This window comes from Dermochelys coriacea, chromosome 5, assembly GCF_009764565.3.
Source record: "Dermochelys coriacea isolate rDerCor1 chromosome 5, rDerCor1.pri.v4, whole genome shotgun sequence".
Classification (NCBI taxonomy): Eukaryota; Metazoa; Chordata; order Testudines; family Dermochelyidae; genus Dermochelys; species Dermochelys coriacea.
In genome coordinates this window covers 117,321,218-117,336,310 of record NC_050072.1, presented here as the reverse complement: position 1 = coordinate 117,336,310, position 15,093 = coordinate 117,321,218, and the positions used below count along the sequence as shown (strand labels likewise).

The 15,093-nt window shown below is 37.1% G+C and overlaps 1 protein-coding gene across 1 annotated transcript; it reads left to right on the top strand.

The window, feature by feature from the left end:
- Positions 1-1,791: 1,791 nt before the first annotated feature.
- EQTN (equatorin) lies at positions 1,792-13,260 on the top strand. Its single transcript, XM_043515149.1, has 9 exons — positions 1,792-1,897; positions 4,671-4,787; positions 6,379-6,453; positions 7,663-7,731; positions 8,670-8,738; positions 9,945-10,004; positions 10,896-10,970; positions 11,422-11,587; positions 12,508-13,260. The coding sequence occupies exons 1-9, from the start codon at positions 1,792-1,794 to the stop codon at positions 12,800-12,802; spliced, it is 1,032 nt and encodes a 343-aa protein (XP_043371084.1). The 3' UTR covers positions 12,803-13,260.
- Positions 13,261-15,093: the final 1,833 nt, after the last annotated feature.

Below are 15,093 nucleotides of genomic sequence, written 5' to 3'. Positions count from 1 at the left end.
GGACGCTAGGCATAGTATGGCTGCCCTGAGCTCATATGTGAGGCCCCTACACATGTCCACATATCAGTCTTCCTAGACCCACTTTTGCCATTGTGTCTACAGGGAATCTAATTGACTTGTATAAAAAATACCTATTTGTTGTTCTCCTTCCCCTAACCTATATCTCCTTCTCTGTTATCCTTCAACTGAGATCTGCTTGAACAGGGACTAAAACTTCTTGAAGCTCTGGAACTTAGCACATTGTGGATGATACCATAAACAATAATCAACCTCAAAAAGGGTCAAGTGGCCAGTCCAAATGTGTTTTTTTGAAGAATCAGTGTCTGCAGCCAAACTCTAGTGCTTCTTGGAAGGGCAATTAACAAGATCATTATGTACATATCTTTGGGCTGTATGGTCAAGGAGTGTTTTCTGTACAAATCGCTGACCTGCCGATAACTCCCAGCTATGGAACTGTATTCTTCATATCATTTGGCAAGCTCTTCTCATACTCCTTTGTATTTTCATGTTCTTTTTCTAAATATTTTAGGACCCAGACCTGCAATCCTCACTCACTGATTTCAGTGCGACAATTCCTGAGTAATGTTTACTCATTTAATAATGGCTATCAGGATCAAGCCTTACTTTTCCCTATGGTATTATGTTTTTCTGAGTCTTTGTTCTTGCTGTGTCTTTTTATTTCTCATCACTTTTATTTTTCCTTTCCGCAGAAGCACTTGTACTTACTATTTTACTTTAACTAAAGGCAAAATTACTATTTTCCATCATATCCATAAGAGGGGGCCATTTCATTTCCTTATAAAATATTTGTAATACAGTACTGGGCTGTGTTTTGTAAATTACAATATTATTATGATAATGTAGATCCGTGGTTGCAACGTGATAAGCACAGAGGAAAAGCACTGCAATCAAATATATCATCCATTTGTGTTTCCTTTGATCCCTAGGATTCAGTGACACATTTTCCACCCTCTAATTTCTCCTTTTTTATCTCTGTTCTCTATCTATTATACTTCTCACATGCTAGGTTTTCTTAGTCTTTAAGAGGTATTTTAAAATTGAAGAGGATCTACAGTGTTGACCATCAAACAGGCACTACAGGTCAACAATCATTATACATTGGTATCTGAGATAGCAGTGTTTCCCCTTCGAATAAAATAGATAAGAGGTAACAATTGGTCCATGTTGATATTTAATATACCTTGTACAGAAACATTTTCTTAACAAAGAGGATCACATTCTGATGCATCAGAGATTAATAAGTTTGGGTCATCTTTGTTTTCACTCAGATGTTGTGGGTTTTTTTGAATCTGTCTCACTATAAAGCATGCAGTCTAGTGAAAAATATTAAATATTTAAAGTTGCATTGATTGTAAGATGGGGACACATCTTCTCATGGTCTAAAGAGGTATGAAAATGTGTACTAGTTGTGGCTCTGCCCCACAAAGCTTTTTTAAAATAAAAGAAGCTATAATGTAATTAATCACTGAGGAAACTTTTTCAAAGAAAAAATTATTTCTTCTTATCTACCCACAGACAGCTCCATTTTCTAACATTAAAAAACAAATATATTATTCAAAGATAAAGTGTCATTTTTAAAATCTGAGAAGTTATCTGTGGTATCTCCTTCCAGAAATTCAGATGCACATTCTTCTCTGATTGGTCTGTGCTGGTTCTAAAAGCGATGGTGACGTCACAATGATCTACTTTGGAATGTGACACTGATGACTGTAAGAGGAAACTGTGAGATAGACCCAGAATGATGACTGGAGACGCACAACAGTTTTCCCTATGAATCCCATACTTTTTCTTTTTTTATCTCTGCTTATTTCTGCAGGGACTACCAAAAAGCTAAGTTCATCTTCTAAAGGTATGATCTCATCAAACCCTCTGTATGGTGAGAATGGTTAAGGAAGCCTATTGTTAGTTCTAGGAATAGATCAAATGCATTTTTCCCTTAAACTGTTGGGGGACAGGAGGGTTGACTGTTCGTTTTTGTTTAAACTACAATAGGTTTTTTCCCTCCAGAAATCGTAAGGCATCTGTTCCCCTCAGTGGCACTTTTAGCAGTGTCTACTTGAAAATAAACAACTAAATTCTGCTTAGTCATTCCTTGGGGTGCTGGAGGGTAGAAAGGAAGTGTGCAGAGCCTCTCCAACATCCCACTTTTGCACCTTTGCAGAACCTAGTCAGAATGCTGCTGCTAAAGCTCAGTCACAGGATAAGGAAGGGCAGACAAGTATGTTCAGAGGAAGGAAAGGCAGACTAGTATGCTCAGCAGACCACAAAGGGTCTGTTGAGTTGATACATATGGTACAAGGCCTACCCCTGAACCTCCCTGATCTCCACTCCAGTACTCTTCTCACGACACAAACAGAATTTGGTCCTGAGGAATTTTGGATCTGCCATACTAAATGAGCATCTACCAGTACTGTGCTGGGGTGATGCCAATCTCTGCTGCTTCAGAGGAAGGTTAATAAATTCTTATTGCACACAGTCTGCCATGTAATGCTGTATGCAAGGGAATAATTCCTTCATGATCCTTGCAGCAATTATCTCACGCTCTGAAGCATGAGGATGGATGACCCTTCTCTTACCATGCATAACTATAAGAATTATTTTTGAACATAAAGTTATCCAACTTTTTAAAAATCCAGACACAGTATATGACCTGATAATCCCCTGGAGCAGTCATTTCTATCAGCTGACTACACACTGCATGCAGTAATATTTTCTTTTGTGTGCTCTACATTAACTGTAATTTCATTGTATGACCACTTTTCCTGCACTATTGGATGACAAGATCGTGTGATTTTCCCCAATCTGAAAAAATAATTTTTCCCAGAAAAATAAAACAAAACTGTGAAATTATCCAAAAATCTGACATAGGATTTACTAAAGGAAATACCAAACCCATATCATAGTATTCACTTCACAAGACACACACTGTCTGATCTGAAAAGCATGCAATTCTATAAGTAAAATATAAGAACACAATAATCGAGTCTCTGTGCTACTAAGTAGTTAGGCTTATAGTAGGCCTTCTGTATCTGCCCTTAGATACTGATATTCTTTTACAAATTCTTTGTATTTGCTTCTTCAGCACTTAACATTTTGGAGTTTCCACCAAATCAATCAGAATGTGCTAAAACCAAACAACAGACACTGAACTGACTAGACAGAATTGCTGGTCTTTTAAAAATTGACAAAATTGATAATTCAACTGTCTTGACTTCCATGAATTTACTTCCACAATTTCCTACAATTTTGATGTAACAAATTGTTACACGATCTCATTCAAAACCATACATTTGGGGATAAATATCTGGTTCCTATATTTTAAACCTAAAGGAAGAACCTCAGAATTGCATTCCACCAGTCATTTCTAGATGTTACTTCTTGTTCTGGGCTGAACATATGGAATCAGTAAGTCATAGAAAGGTTATATAGCTTCTCTGCATCATTTCTTGATTTTGTCCTTGTGTGTGGTTCCAGGCTTCTGTTGTTCAAGCTGGGTTTCCACTGGCACTATGACTGTGTCATCAATAGTGTTGTCAGCCTATAATTTGTCAACTGCAACATCCTTCAAATGCTCTTGCAAGTTTAATGTCTCTATGTAGAGTCCCTTATATGTGTGCTATGTATTGATTCAAGTCCTTCCTGTGCTCAAGGCAAAATTCAACATACTTAGGGTAGCAGGATCCAAATGTTATGACACAGGTCAATTCTCTAGTTTGGTCAAATTATGCTCAGTTCATCACCAAAGTGGAGGAAGCAAAAGATGGCTTTAGGTTACTTTTGCGGCTCTCTTCTACTGAGTTGGCTATTCTTCCAGTGCAGATCAGAGGCAGACTTCTGGCTGTTCTATACTGCACTAGCTGTCAACAGTCCCCAAGGACTATTTCAAGCAGCCATGGATTGCTACAGTGCAGGTATGCCCTGGACATGTCCCCTGCTGGAGTAGCTAGAAGGGGGTGTTGAGTAGGAACCATGATGACAGTTCTGTACCATTAAATGATTTACCTGTGTAAGGGGGGATAAAGTGGAGGCCACAAGGAATATGACTTACAAGCTCTTCAGCGCCTAAATACCATATGGTAAGAAGCCCTTTAGAAATACTGGGACAAGACTAGTTTATACCAGTAAAAATAAACGGCTTCTGGCTTCCAGTAGGTAAGAAGATGGGTTGAGAGATTTTTCCGCGTGATCCCTCTCCTCTCCCTGCTGCTTGGAAAGATGGAAAGGGGTATAGATTATTGTAAACTATTTGTACTTTCTGTACTGCATTCCTTATGTCAAGCAGTGTGAAAGCCACTCCTTGACCAAACTAAGAAAGGCTCTGATCAGCATGTTTTGCCCAAAGGAGTTGCCAATGAAGTAGGAAGCTGCACCTGAGTTTCTCTGCACTACAGGATGCAATTTCTAAGTATCAATATTGAAAACCATGGGTACAGAAAAATATGCAGGATTTAGAAATACATACAACTTATGTTATGACCATCAATCTTTGCCAATGGAAGACTGTCAGCATTTTTAAAACTTATGGAATTGTATTGTTTTTAGATCCATTTGTCTCAGCAAATAAAATTCATAGCATGTCTCTGATCATCAGCAAATATAGTAAAAAAAATAATCACAGTTTTGACAACTAATTTGTCCCATTTTTCTAGACTACCATAACTTACCCATCAATGACTTGGAGGAGGAGGAGGATGAGGAAGATGATAATGATGGTAATAACTACATCATACAAAGTCCTGAGGACCATGAGACCTTTTTAGAAACAGGTAAAGTAAGGTTTTAAGACTCCAAAATATAGATCTAACAGCAGAAATATACCAGCAATGTCAGTATAATCATCTACAAATTGCAGCTTTAAAAATGTTCTCCTATAGTGAAATTCTCCCTTTTTTTATACCGTATGAATTGTTCCATGTAAATTTATGTTCACAATTAATCAAGAACCCTTTGTTCTCTATAATCCTCTACCATGCAAAAGAAAAAAAGGAGTACTTGTGGCACCTTAGAGACTAACAAATTTATTTGAGCATAAGCTTTCGTGAGCTACAGCTCACCCTACAGAGTCCTGCTGAGCTGGATGCTATGTAGGCATAGGAGTCTTCACAATGGATCCCTTTGTAGATTAGGTCTATATAAATATACATAAAATATATTATGAGTTACATTCTAGCAACAGAAATCTGTAGTTCCATGGTTGTGCAATATTCCTAGTTCTTATGCATGGAAATGGAAATAGGATGTTTGTATCACCATTATAAGAAAGATACATAAAAGAATGCAACACAGTACATCTCAGTCTGAGGTAGCAAACATAATCAGTCATGATGTGCGTGAATCATGACAGGAGAGTGGCCACAACAATAGCCGAAAAGAAGACGTGCAGCAAAGCACGGTCGGGGGGAAAAGCCGCCTTTAATCAAAATAATAATGCAAACAGACAACAAAAGGCCAACATTTCAATCCAGGAATGAATTGAAGTCACTTCCAAAGGAACCAAACACCCTCCTCTCTAGGATGCTCATAGACTGTCACTTTTCCTCAGGGAGGTCCAGTGAGTGTCTCTCATTTGCAAGGCTTTCAAAGAACTAGTAAATGCCCAACGGAAGGAGAAATAAGCCTTCTACAGCAGTTCTCCAGTCTTTCCCTTATCCCTGGGGTACCTGTCCTACTGCTAGTAAAATTTAAGCACTGAATAAATTAGTACCATCATGGTTTAAATAAGGTAGCATTGCTCTAACCCTAAAAACATTTTAAATACATGAAGTTGTAATGCAGTGGACAAAGAACTGTATAGATTTATATAGATTTATAAAATGATTGCTAGACATGTATAGATTTCCTTTAAATTAGTTCTTTCTGTAATTTTTTGGAATAAATCATGCAGCATTTAATAGGTCTCTAAGCAAAACTAATTAAAATCTTTACTATTAAATTAATAAACTGTATCTGTACAAATTAATATCTGTAATAGAATGGAACAAAACAGATTATGAATAAAACTAAAGAAGGCTAAACAAAGAAGGAGAATTATAAATTTTAATCTTTAAAACAATTAAACAATCCTAAAACAATCTTTCATTGTTCAGTAGGCTGTTAAAGAACAGTAAAAACCAAATTTCCAAAGGAGAGTACCGTGGCTGCACCCACAAAAATGATACACCCATTGTGCCTCAACAAATGCACACTTGCATCCACAAATCAGGCAGTTGCATGCACAACTTGGTAGCTAGATATACATTAACCAAATTCATTAGTGGGGGTTTATTTTTTTTAGAGTTACATGCATTATGCTCCCCTTTGAAAACGTGGCCTTATATGTCAAATATAAGAATTTAACTGATTTTTTTATTTATTTAGACATTTCTACAAATTCACCTGTGTCCAAAGATGTGTTAATGCTGAAGAACAGTATGCAGAATTTACGGGAGTACTGTAAGTAGCAGAAATTACCATTTAAGAACCAACATGCAGGGACTTAAATAATTTTCAAGCACTTTGGGGTAGTGGGGCAGGAGTGAAGACAGAACCATGCAGTAATGAAAAAAACGTTTATTTTCTTGCATGATACTCAGATACCAGTGACATGACTGTGATGTAAGTACATGATAGATAGATGGCTGTTAAAACAGGAAATCCTAATGTAGCTTCAAGCTATTAACACATTCTTGAGCTGTGTGGATGGAAGGGAAGGGGTTCTATTGCCATTCTATTTTTTAGTACAGTATTTTGTGTCAACAGCAAGTATAGAGAAATCATTTGTGGTACAGTGTGACTTGTGGGGAGAAGAGAAAAGCAATGGGATCTCACAGGTTTCCCACTGATTTAACAGAGAAACTCAGAAGATTCCTCTTCCCTGCTAATTTGGAGAGATCAGCATTGTTGGTGGCTGATGCTTAAATGGAATTTAAATCCAGTACACTGACCATTCGGAATCTACACCCATGATCCATATTTAATTATAGGCATGTAAGACAACTTTGTGCAGCCAGAACATGTTGTTACTTTTAAATTTTATTTTGGGGATAAAAAGTTGGAATAGTGCTAGTTTCAAACTAAACTTTATTTCAAACTTTCTCACAAAACAAACATTGCTGCTAGGAAACTACTCTCTGTTTTATGGATGATTATGTTAATTTAATATTCTCATTTATTTGTACAGTAATTTCTTGCCAACACACAAGACAGTACGTGCACATGGTTACAAAATCTTTCCAATTTTGATCAAAATTGTTTCTTTAGTACGTTCTTTTACAATCCAAACCTGAACCACTGAAGTTGATGAGAATTTGTGCTGACCTGTAGTGACATAGTACTTCTGCAGCCTGAGTTACTTCACACAAAGGGTGATGGACCAGTGCTAACCCCCAAAACCTATCAGCATCCACACCAGCTGATACTGGAGAAACATTAAAGCCATGTTGTCCCTCCTTCCCCTCCCCATTCAGACAAGGGGCATGAGTCACATTGTCTTCAGTTATGTGGCTGCCAAAACTACAAATCGGAATACAGAATCAGTAAGAATAGGTTGGCAAGAAAAAAATTCCAACATCTAAATATAGGTTTAAGTATCCATTCCTATAGTAACAATTTCTTTAAAAGATCCTATTGTACTCAAACCTATTTATATATTTAATCGTTTAGTGAAATTGCTCTCCATCAAAAAAGCTGAAGAGGAACAACTAGAGAGTTCTGAAGAAGAGTCTTCAGAAGGTAAGAATACACTGGAAGGTTTTACTGAGAGTAGTGTTCTTGTAATGATTTACCTTAATATGCTAAAAACAAAAAGAACTTTAAAACACTGCTCTGACGTGATTTTCTAGTTGTATTCATTGGTGCCATGACTTGAACTTGACTCTCTCGCAGCACCGGGAAAGTGCCCTAACCAGTGGGTTAACAAGTTAGTCTCTCTCTCTGGGCCAATGAATATTTATGTATACGAAGTGAAATAGCTTCAACAGGAGAGATTGAGGGAGTCCCCTCCTTTACCCCAAATACCCCATAACCTGGTGGTTATGGGACTGTCTTGCATTCAACCCCCTTCTCTAAATCATGCAGAGAGGGGATCTGCCCTGGGCCTCCCACATTCTGATTGAGTGCACTGTGCTACAGGGCTGTCTTGGCTTAAGCACCTAACTCTAGGAGCAGGTTCACCTTATGAACCCCAAGCTAAGAGAGGCACCTCCCTCTTGCCCAAAAGAAAGTAGCATCCAGATTTTATGTTGTCAGTTCTGCAAAGGCACACATTCGGAATAGGACACATCAATTAGAGAGTTTAACCACAAAAAGAAAGGAGTACTTGTGGCACTTTAGAGACTAACAAATTTATTTGAGCATAAGCTTTCGTGAGCTACAGCTCACTTGATGAAGCACAAAAGTCTTGACTTGCAGACAACGGAATGTAATACATTAAAACCGAAAGTTCTGTTTGAGAGTGCTAATATGTAACTGAATGATTCTTAGATTTTTATTTCATTAAATATGGGTGCTAGTGATACATTGCGCTATGCTATCAAGAGCTATTGGAGTGCTGCTTCAACATTTCCCATTTTGTTTTGAATAAGGTCAAGCACAACTTTTTTTTTTTTTTTTTGCTGTTAGTGATATGGCTGTTCTGAACTGTAAATAGTCTTTGCAACTCTCTTTTCTAGAATCCAAATTTGGACCCCATTATCTCAACATTATCACTCAAGGCCCAGTCGAGGAATCACTTAGTGGAGGTATGGTATGATGAAATAATCAAAACATCTTTTCACCGTTAAAATGGCCAAATTAAAACTTAAAATAATTGTAATCATAAATTACACAAGAAAACAATACTGACTTTTCAAAATATTCTGAATGCAATTGACATAAACTGAAATTAACAAAGAAAACTGAATTAAAGAGACTGTAATCCTACATCTACATTGACTCCAAGACAGTTGAGAACCATACCCAGTATTTATAAAAATGCTTTGCACTCATATAGCACCTTTCATCCAAGGATTTCAAAGCAGTGTAAAGGGTTAAATAAGCCTCACAACACTCCAAGGAAGTATGCAAGTATTATTTTCCCTATTTTAAAAATGGGGAAACTGTGGTTAAAGTTAAGTTAAGTCATAAAAGGTTATGACTTACCCAAGCAAGTCAGAGAAAGTAACCAAACCAAGGTCATTTACTTTAAGCTCTAGAACATGCACCCACACCAAATTCTTGAAGAATTCTCTAGTCTGTATCTCTGGCGTTAATTTTTTTTCTCCTATGAACAACCAAAGGTTATTACCATTTTGCAACTGGGCTGACCATGGAAGAACATAATACCCTTAATCCCAAAGGTCTTTGTGGGGCTTTCACTGAAATAAATAAAAAGAAAAGGAGTACCCGTGGCACCTTAGAGACTAACAAATTTATTAGAGCATAAGCTTTCGTGAGCTACAGCTCACTTCAAAGCTTATGCTCTAATAAATTTGTTAGTCTCTAAGGTGCCACGGGTACTCCTTTTCTTTTTGCGAATACAGACTAACACGGCTGCTACTCTGAAAACTGAAATAAATAAGAGTCACTTGTGCATGCAAAGGCAGAATTTGGCCTTTCCAGTCATATATTCTTTTTCTGTTTGGGCTCACTTGCAAAGTTCCTAATAATAACATAAGAATTTATGCCTTTGGCAAGGCAAATACCATGTGTCTAAAGTGTCATTTGTTTCTCCTAAGTGTTTCTGAAAAAAACCCCGTAACTTTCTTTGTTTCCATGTAAAGAACATCTTAGCGAAAATATTTTTAAAGACCAAGTTTAATCCAACTCATAAGGAAAAAAATGGCTCTACAACATGCTTATTTATTATGAATTTGTATATCAGATCTAAACAGATGAAAATAAGTTACTTGCTATTGGTTTTACTGTGCAATGACTGAAGTACACTGATTCTTGTCATCCTTTTACAGATCAAAGAGCAAAACCTGTGAACATTTACAAGGACCCAATTTTGAAAGACCTATCTGCAGGTAAAAGTCTACGGACAGGGAATTTCTGGCTGATTTATGGAAATAGTTTTGTTGTCCCTTTGAAAACACTTATGACAGGAAATTAATCAGCTTTTAGAAACTGTTATGTGTTAAAGACAATTAAATATGCGTTAGTCTGATTGCTATTGCTTATTAGAACATATTGCAATCAAGAAAAATAAGAGAATTCAGATGCAACTATGTCTTAAAAAAATCAAGGCAAGCAAAAACCAGACTGCACAACAACTAACGGCCACAGTGAAATCCTGGCCCCACTGAAGTCAACGTCCCAAATCTCCAGATAATGTAAATCAGCATAACTCCACAGATTTAACTGAATAATTTAAACAATTAACTTAAACAAACAATTTACAATTGACAACGAACAACTGACTTAAACGAACAATTTACCAACAGCTGAGAATCTGGCCCTAAATTTTACATACATTTAATTCCACAAAAGGATATAGCCAAATCAAGATCTATTATAATAGTCACAATGAAATCATTTATAATATGATTATATAAGATATATATATATATAGATATAACTATATCTATCTATATCTATCTATGCATATCTATATATATGCAAGATATAACTGCTTGCAGATTACATTATTGTGTGCAGTGTTGTTGTAGCCATGTTTGTCCCAGGATATTAGAGAGACAAGGTGGGTCAGAAGAGCTTTGGGTAAGCTTGCCTCTCACCAGCAAATGTTGGCCCAATAAAAGAGATTATCTCACCCACATTGCCTCTTCAGATTACATGGTCTTTTTTGTTTCCATTATGAAGCGAATGAATTAACTTCATATGTCAGAGGGTAGGGAAACAGGGCACATTACATCCCATGTGTTTTCACTGCATCACAGTTTTTTGCTTTCCAACAGAACTGGATAACCAAACTCCAAAGTTCAATGAGATGGAATATCACCCAAGAAACATGTTTTTTAAACCAGTACCAAGTAAGAACACAGTATAGTACTTACTATAATCTTATTGATTTCCCAGACAATAATCTCTGGGATTATGGAGATGATAGAGCTCAAGAACAGTAGGTCATCTTTTGAGGGGGAGGAAGTGTTTTGATTAAACTAAAAATGTTCATAGATCTCTGCACTCCATGGGGCTGTTAAACTTCTACCAGAACTTCCTCTGTCATAGGTACAGATCTGGGTGTGGCAGTGTTTTGAAGATGTTCACTTTGGGCCAAATTGTGGTCTTGTATGCAAAGGTAAAATAAACAGGCTTCTCAAGCATGGGATCTATACACAGACTTGTCTAGCCTTTTTATCAGTCTGCTGATTTGTTGATGCAGAACCTACTGGTATAATCTTTTTTTAAAAAATCATCATTTCTATGTACTTGGCATTCATTGTTTGAATTTGATTGGTCTGGTTTGTTTTATTTTTCTAGTGTCGGATAAGGATGATCTTATTCAAAAGAAAGCAGCAAATGTAGGAAGAAAAAAAGATGTAAAGGAAACACTAATGCTTGCTGTATCATCTACAACGCTTATCATTTTAATAATATTTATGATATGCTGTGGTATGACTCTCAACCAGTTCAGCAAACAAAAAAAGTAAGTTTTCCTATCAATTGGAGTCTGAGTCCTGGGAGGAGGCTATGATGAGAGTACCTGTTCTGTACAGGCCTCCCCATTGCACCTCTGAACTCCCATATGAGATAGCTGAATTTTTCTTTGGTATAATGCTGGAGACAAGATCCAGGTTAAGAGACCTCAGTTATTTTTACTTCTCATAAGACAATGGCTCTTTTGTGTTGCCTAAAGAGCTCAGGATTTTACCCTACGAAGTATAAGGCAGAGTTATGCATAAGCCTATTGTTTCTGATTATCCACAATAGTGCTGCCTAATGCACCATGTATATGGAGCAGGAGTGCACTGTTAGACCCCAGAATGTCCCCCACACCCGATATGTTTCTCTTAAATTATTCCTAGTCTAGTAGAATATTAACTCTTAAAAGAAAACTACTGCTCTTCTCCAGTGCACAGAGATGGTAAAGCAGTTTAATAGTGAAGGGTAATATTCTTATACTGAAGATAATTACACGTTGAAATACATATGCTTTAAGAAATGATAATTACGTGTTGAAATCCATAAAGGTTTTAAGATGTAAGGTTGCTATTGTTAACACACTACAATATTATGCAGAACTGTGCAAAATGTTTAGCAACCAAATAAAAACAAACCCAACTTTTATTTTCTCTCCTGTTTGGGAAAAGGCACACACACATTCAATCACTTTGGTAACATTTTCCCCTTCAGGAGAAAATCACCAAAAAACACACAAACAATGTTGAATCTAGGAAGTCTATGTACTACAGCATTCTTATTAAATACATGAACTTTTCCTGCTTAGTTGTTAAAATCCTGAAAAGTGAAAGCTTGGTAATTTATATGCAGCTCCAAGAATGTCTAGGGTGTTTGTTCTCAACATGATATTTAATGAGTAAAATGTTTTTTCTTTTTGTGTTTCAGGGGTTCTAGTAATGCTTCCAGCACTCATGCTGAGCAACAGGGACTAGCATACCTATCTTATTTTCAACCTTTGGAAGGAGTATCTGATTCTTCTTTTTCTAAAACTGCAGACAGTAGTATGTGGGATGAAAAAACACTGTCTGCGATAAGGAACAATTCAGAGTCTAGACATTCAAAATCAAGAACATTATCCAATATAAAGTCAGTAGATGATGTATCATCAATTTCTGATGAATCAACTCGCAGTGCAGCTACTTCATATAAAGCCTCAAAAACAGGCGAAAATGAGCTATAAACCAATCAGCTGAGTGGAGGATTTACAAAACCTTTGAACCCTGATGCTGTTGGTATAAAAAAAAACAGCAGCTGCTTTTATAAAAATAGCATGCATTTGTGATTCATTAAAGTTTACAACTTACATTTCCATGGAGGAGGCAGAGCTACCTTTAAATTTTGATAGAAAAGGGAGAAGGGAAAGGGACTTGAAATTAAATCTGGATCACAAATGTTCGCACGCACACTATACTCTTAAGTGCTTCAGAATCAAGGGTGAAAGGAACGGAACTGGCTTTTAAATACTGTCATCTACCCAATGCTACATGAAGGCAAAAGGAAGACCTAAGAAGTCTTTCCTAGGAACTCTGTTATTGCGATTTACTATGGTGACCTTGTGAAGTAAATTCAAGAGGCTATATAAGCCAATACCAGGGGCATATCCAGTATAGGTTGTAATGATGTAATCTCTGAGCAATAAATCACCTTTTTGAAAGTTTTTTTCCAATAACAGCGACCTTGTATCAAAAAAGATATTAAAGATATTAGCACTAACATATTTTCTGAAATAGACACTGAGAATTCCAGTGAAAATAGCCTTTCAAGTCTGAGAAAGACAAGTAAGAATACCTGTGTGATGGGTTCAGTCACAGAGACCCCCTTGGGACTGTCACCTATTGTGCTGAAACTACCTCTGAGCTGGTTTTCTCTGCCAGTTTGGCTTATTGAGCCAGACACTTGGCAAGCCTGCTGCAACACAGACCCAGGGTCTGAACCACATCCCAAAAGCTGCGGACTTAACTGAAAACAGCTTAGCAAGTATTCCTGTCTCCAGCACCACACACCCAGTTCCCAATGGGATCCAAACCCCAAATAAATCCATTTTACTTTGTATAAAGCTTATACAGGATAAACTCATAAATTGTCCGCCCTCTATAACACTGATGCTCCCCCCCGGTATTAATCACTTACTCTGGGTTAATTAATAAACAAAGTGAGTTATACTTCATATTTCTAGTTTTAGATACAAGAATGATACATACATACAAATAGGATGAACACACTCAGTAGATCATACGCTTTGTAACGTTACCTTACAAGAGACCTTATGAATAAAGCATATTCCAGTTACATCATATCCACGCTTATAAACATATTTTTATTAAACATATGGAGTGCAATGTCACAACCGGGGTTTAATGAATATTTTTGTAAGTTATGGAGGACTTGTGGCACCTTAGAGACTAACAAATTTGGCTGCATTTCAGCAGCAGCATTCCTGTATGTAGACCCCAACTTGATGAGTGCAGGTGGTGCTCCACTGGAGTCAGTGGGGCTTTATGTAGGTACAGTAGTAAAACACTGTAGGATCCTGCAGCTCAAAGGTGGTGTGCGAATATCCGATTCCTATCTGAACAGTCAAGGGTGCAATGCAATCTGATGGTTCTTCTCAACAGAGAGAACCACATATATACTTTTAAACACCAAATTAATCCTTATTTTAAATGTTTAAATTTATAAGTGCTATAGGTTCTCTCCCTGGAGCCCTCTTTAAACACTGAGTAGTCTGCTTTGAAGGTGGTCTTCAAAGGTATCCATCTTCCACTGAAATCAACAGGAATTAGACACCTAAATCCCTTTTAGGATCTGGACCTAACTCCCTCTATAAGATATGTTACTACTATTTAAAATAAAGCAGACTCTGCAAGGTTGGAGAAAACAAAACATTTACATAATCTAACATGAATAACAGACTATGAATACAAACAGAAAAGATTTCAACCAACTACTTCCTTACAGGGAATGATCTTGGTCATAAATTAACATTCAATTCCACCAGTGTAGCTTCCCTTTCCTTTTTATCAGTCTACTCCTGTCTCTCTGTCCCATTTGTGTCTTACCTTCTCCTTTTTTCATCTTGTTCCGCATATAATCACATCTGTGCCCCTGCTACTGCCAAATAGAAGCAGCAGATTACAGCGGACACATTGTCTCCTTCTGCCGCTGATAGTGCTGACTGCCTTGTGCAGGAGGGGTGGGAAGGAAAAAAATGCTATAGGCATTATCTTTCTCGGGGGACTGCCTTGAGATTTTTTTTTTTAAGTGAAGGGTCATTAAAAAATGCAGGATTTCCAAACCCACACTGGATTTAACCCCTTGAAGACAACACAACGGTTTAAAATACTGTATACCTGTTTAACCACACTAACTAGGGCCTGATCCAAAGTTGACTGAAGTCTACGGGAGTCTTTCCACTTACTTCAGTGAGCTTTCTGCGCAAAACTACCAGTATTGAGTTAGGTGTCCCAAATA

Coding starts and splice junctions, on each gene's coding strand:
- EQTN (XM_043515149.1), top strand. CDS start 1,792: ATGAATCCCATACTTTTTCTTTTTTTATCTCTGCTTATTTCTGCAGGG. Junction 7,732..8,669: donor TGAAGAAGAGTCTTCAGAAG/GTAAGAATACAC, acceptor TCTCTTTTCTAG/AATCCAAATTTGGACCCCAT. Junction 11,588..12,507: donor CAGTTCAGCAAACAAAAAAA/GTAAGTTTTCCT, acceptor TTTGTGTTTCAG/GGGTTCTAGTAATGCTTCCA.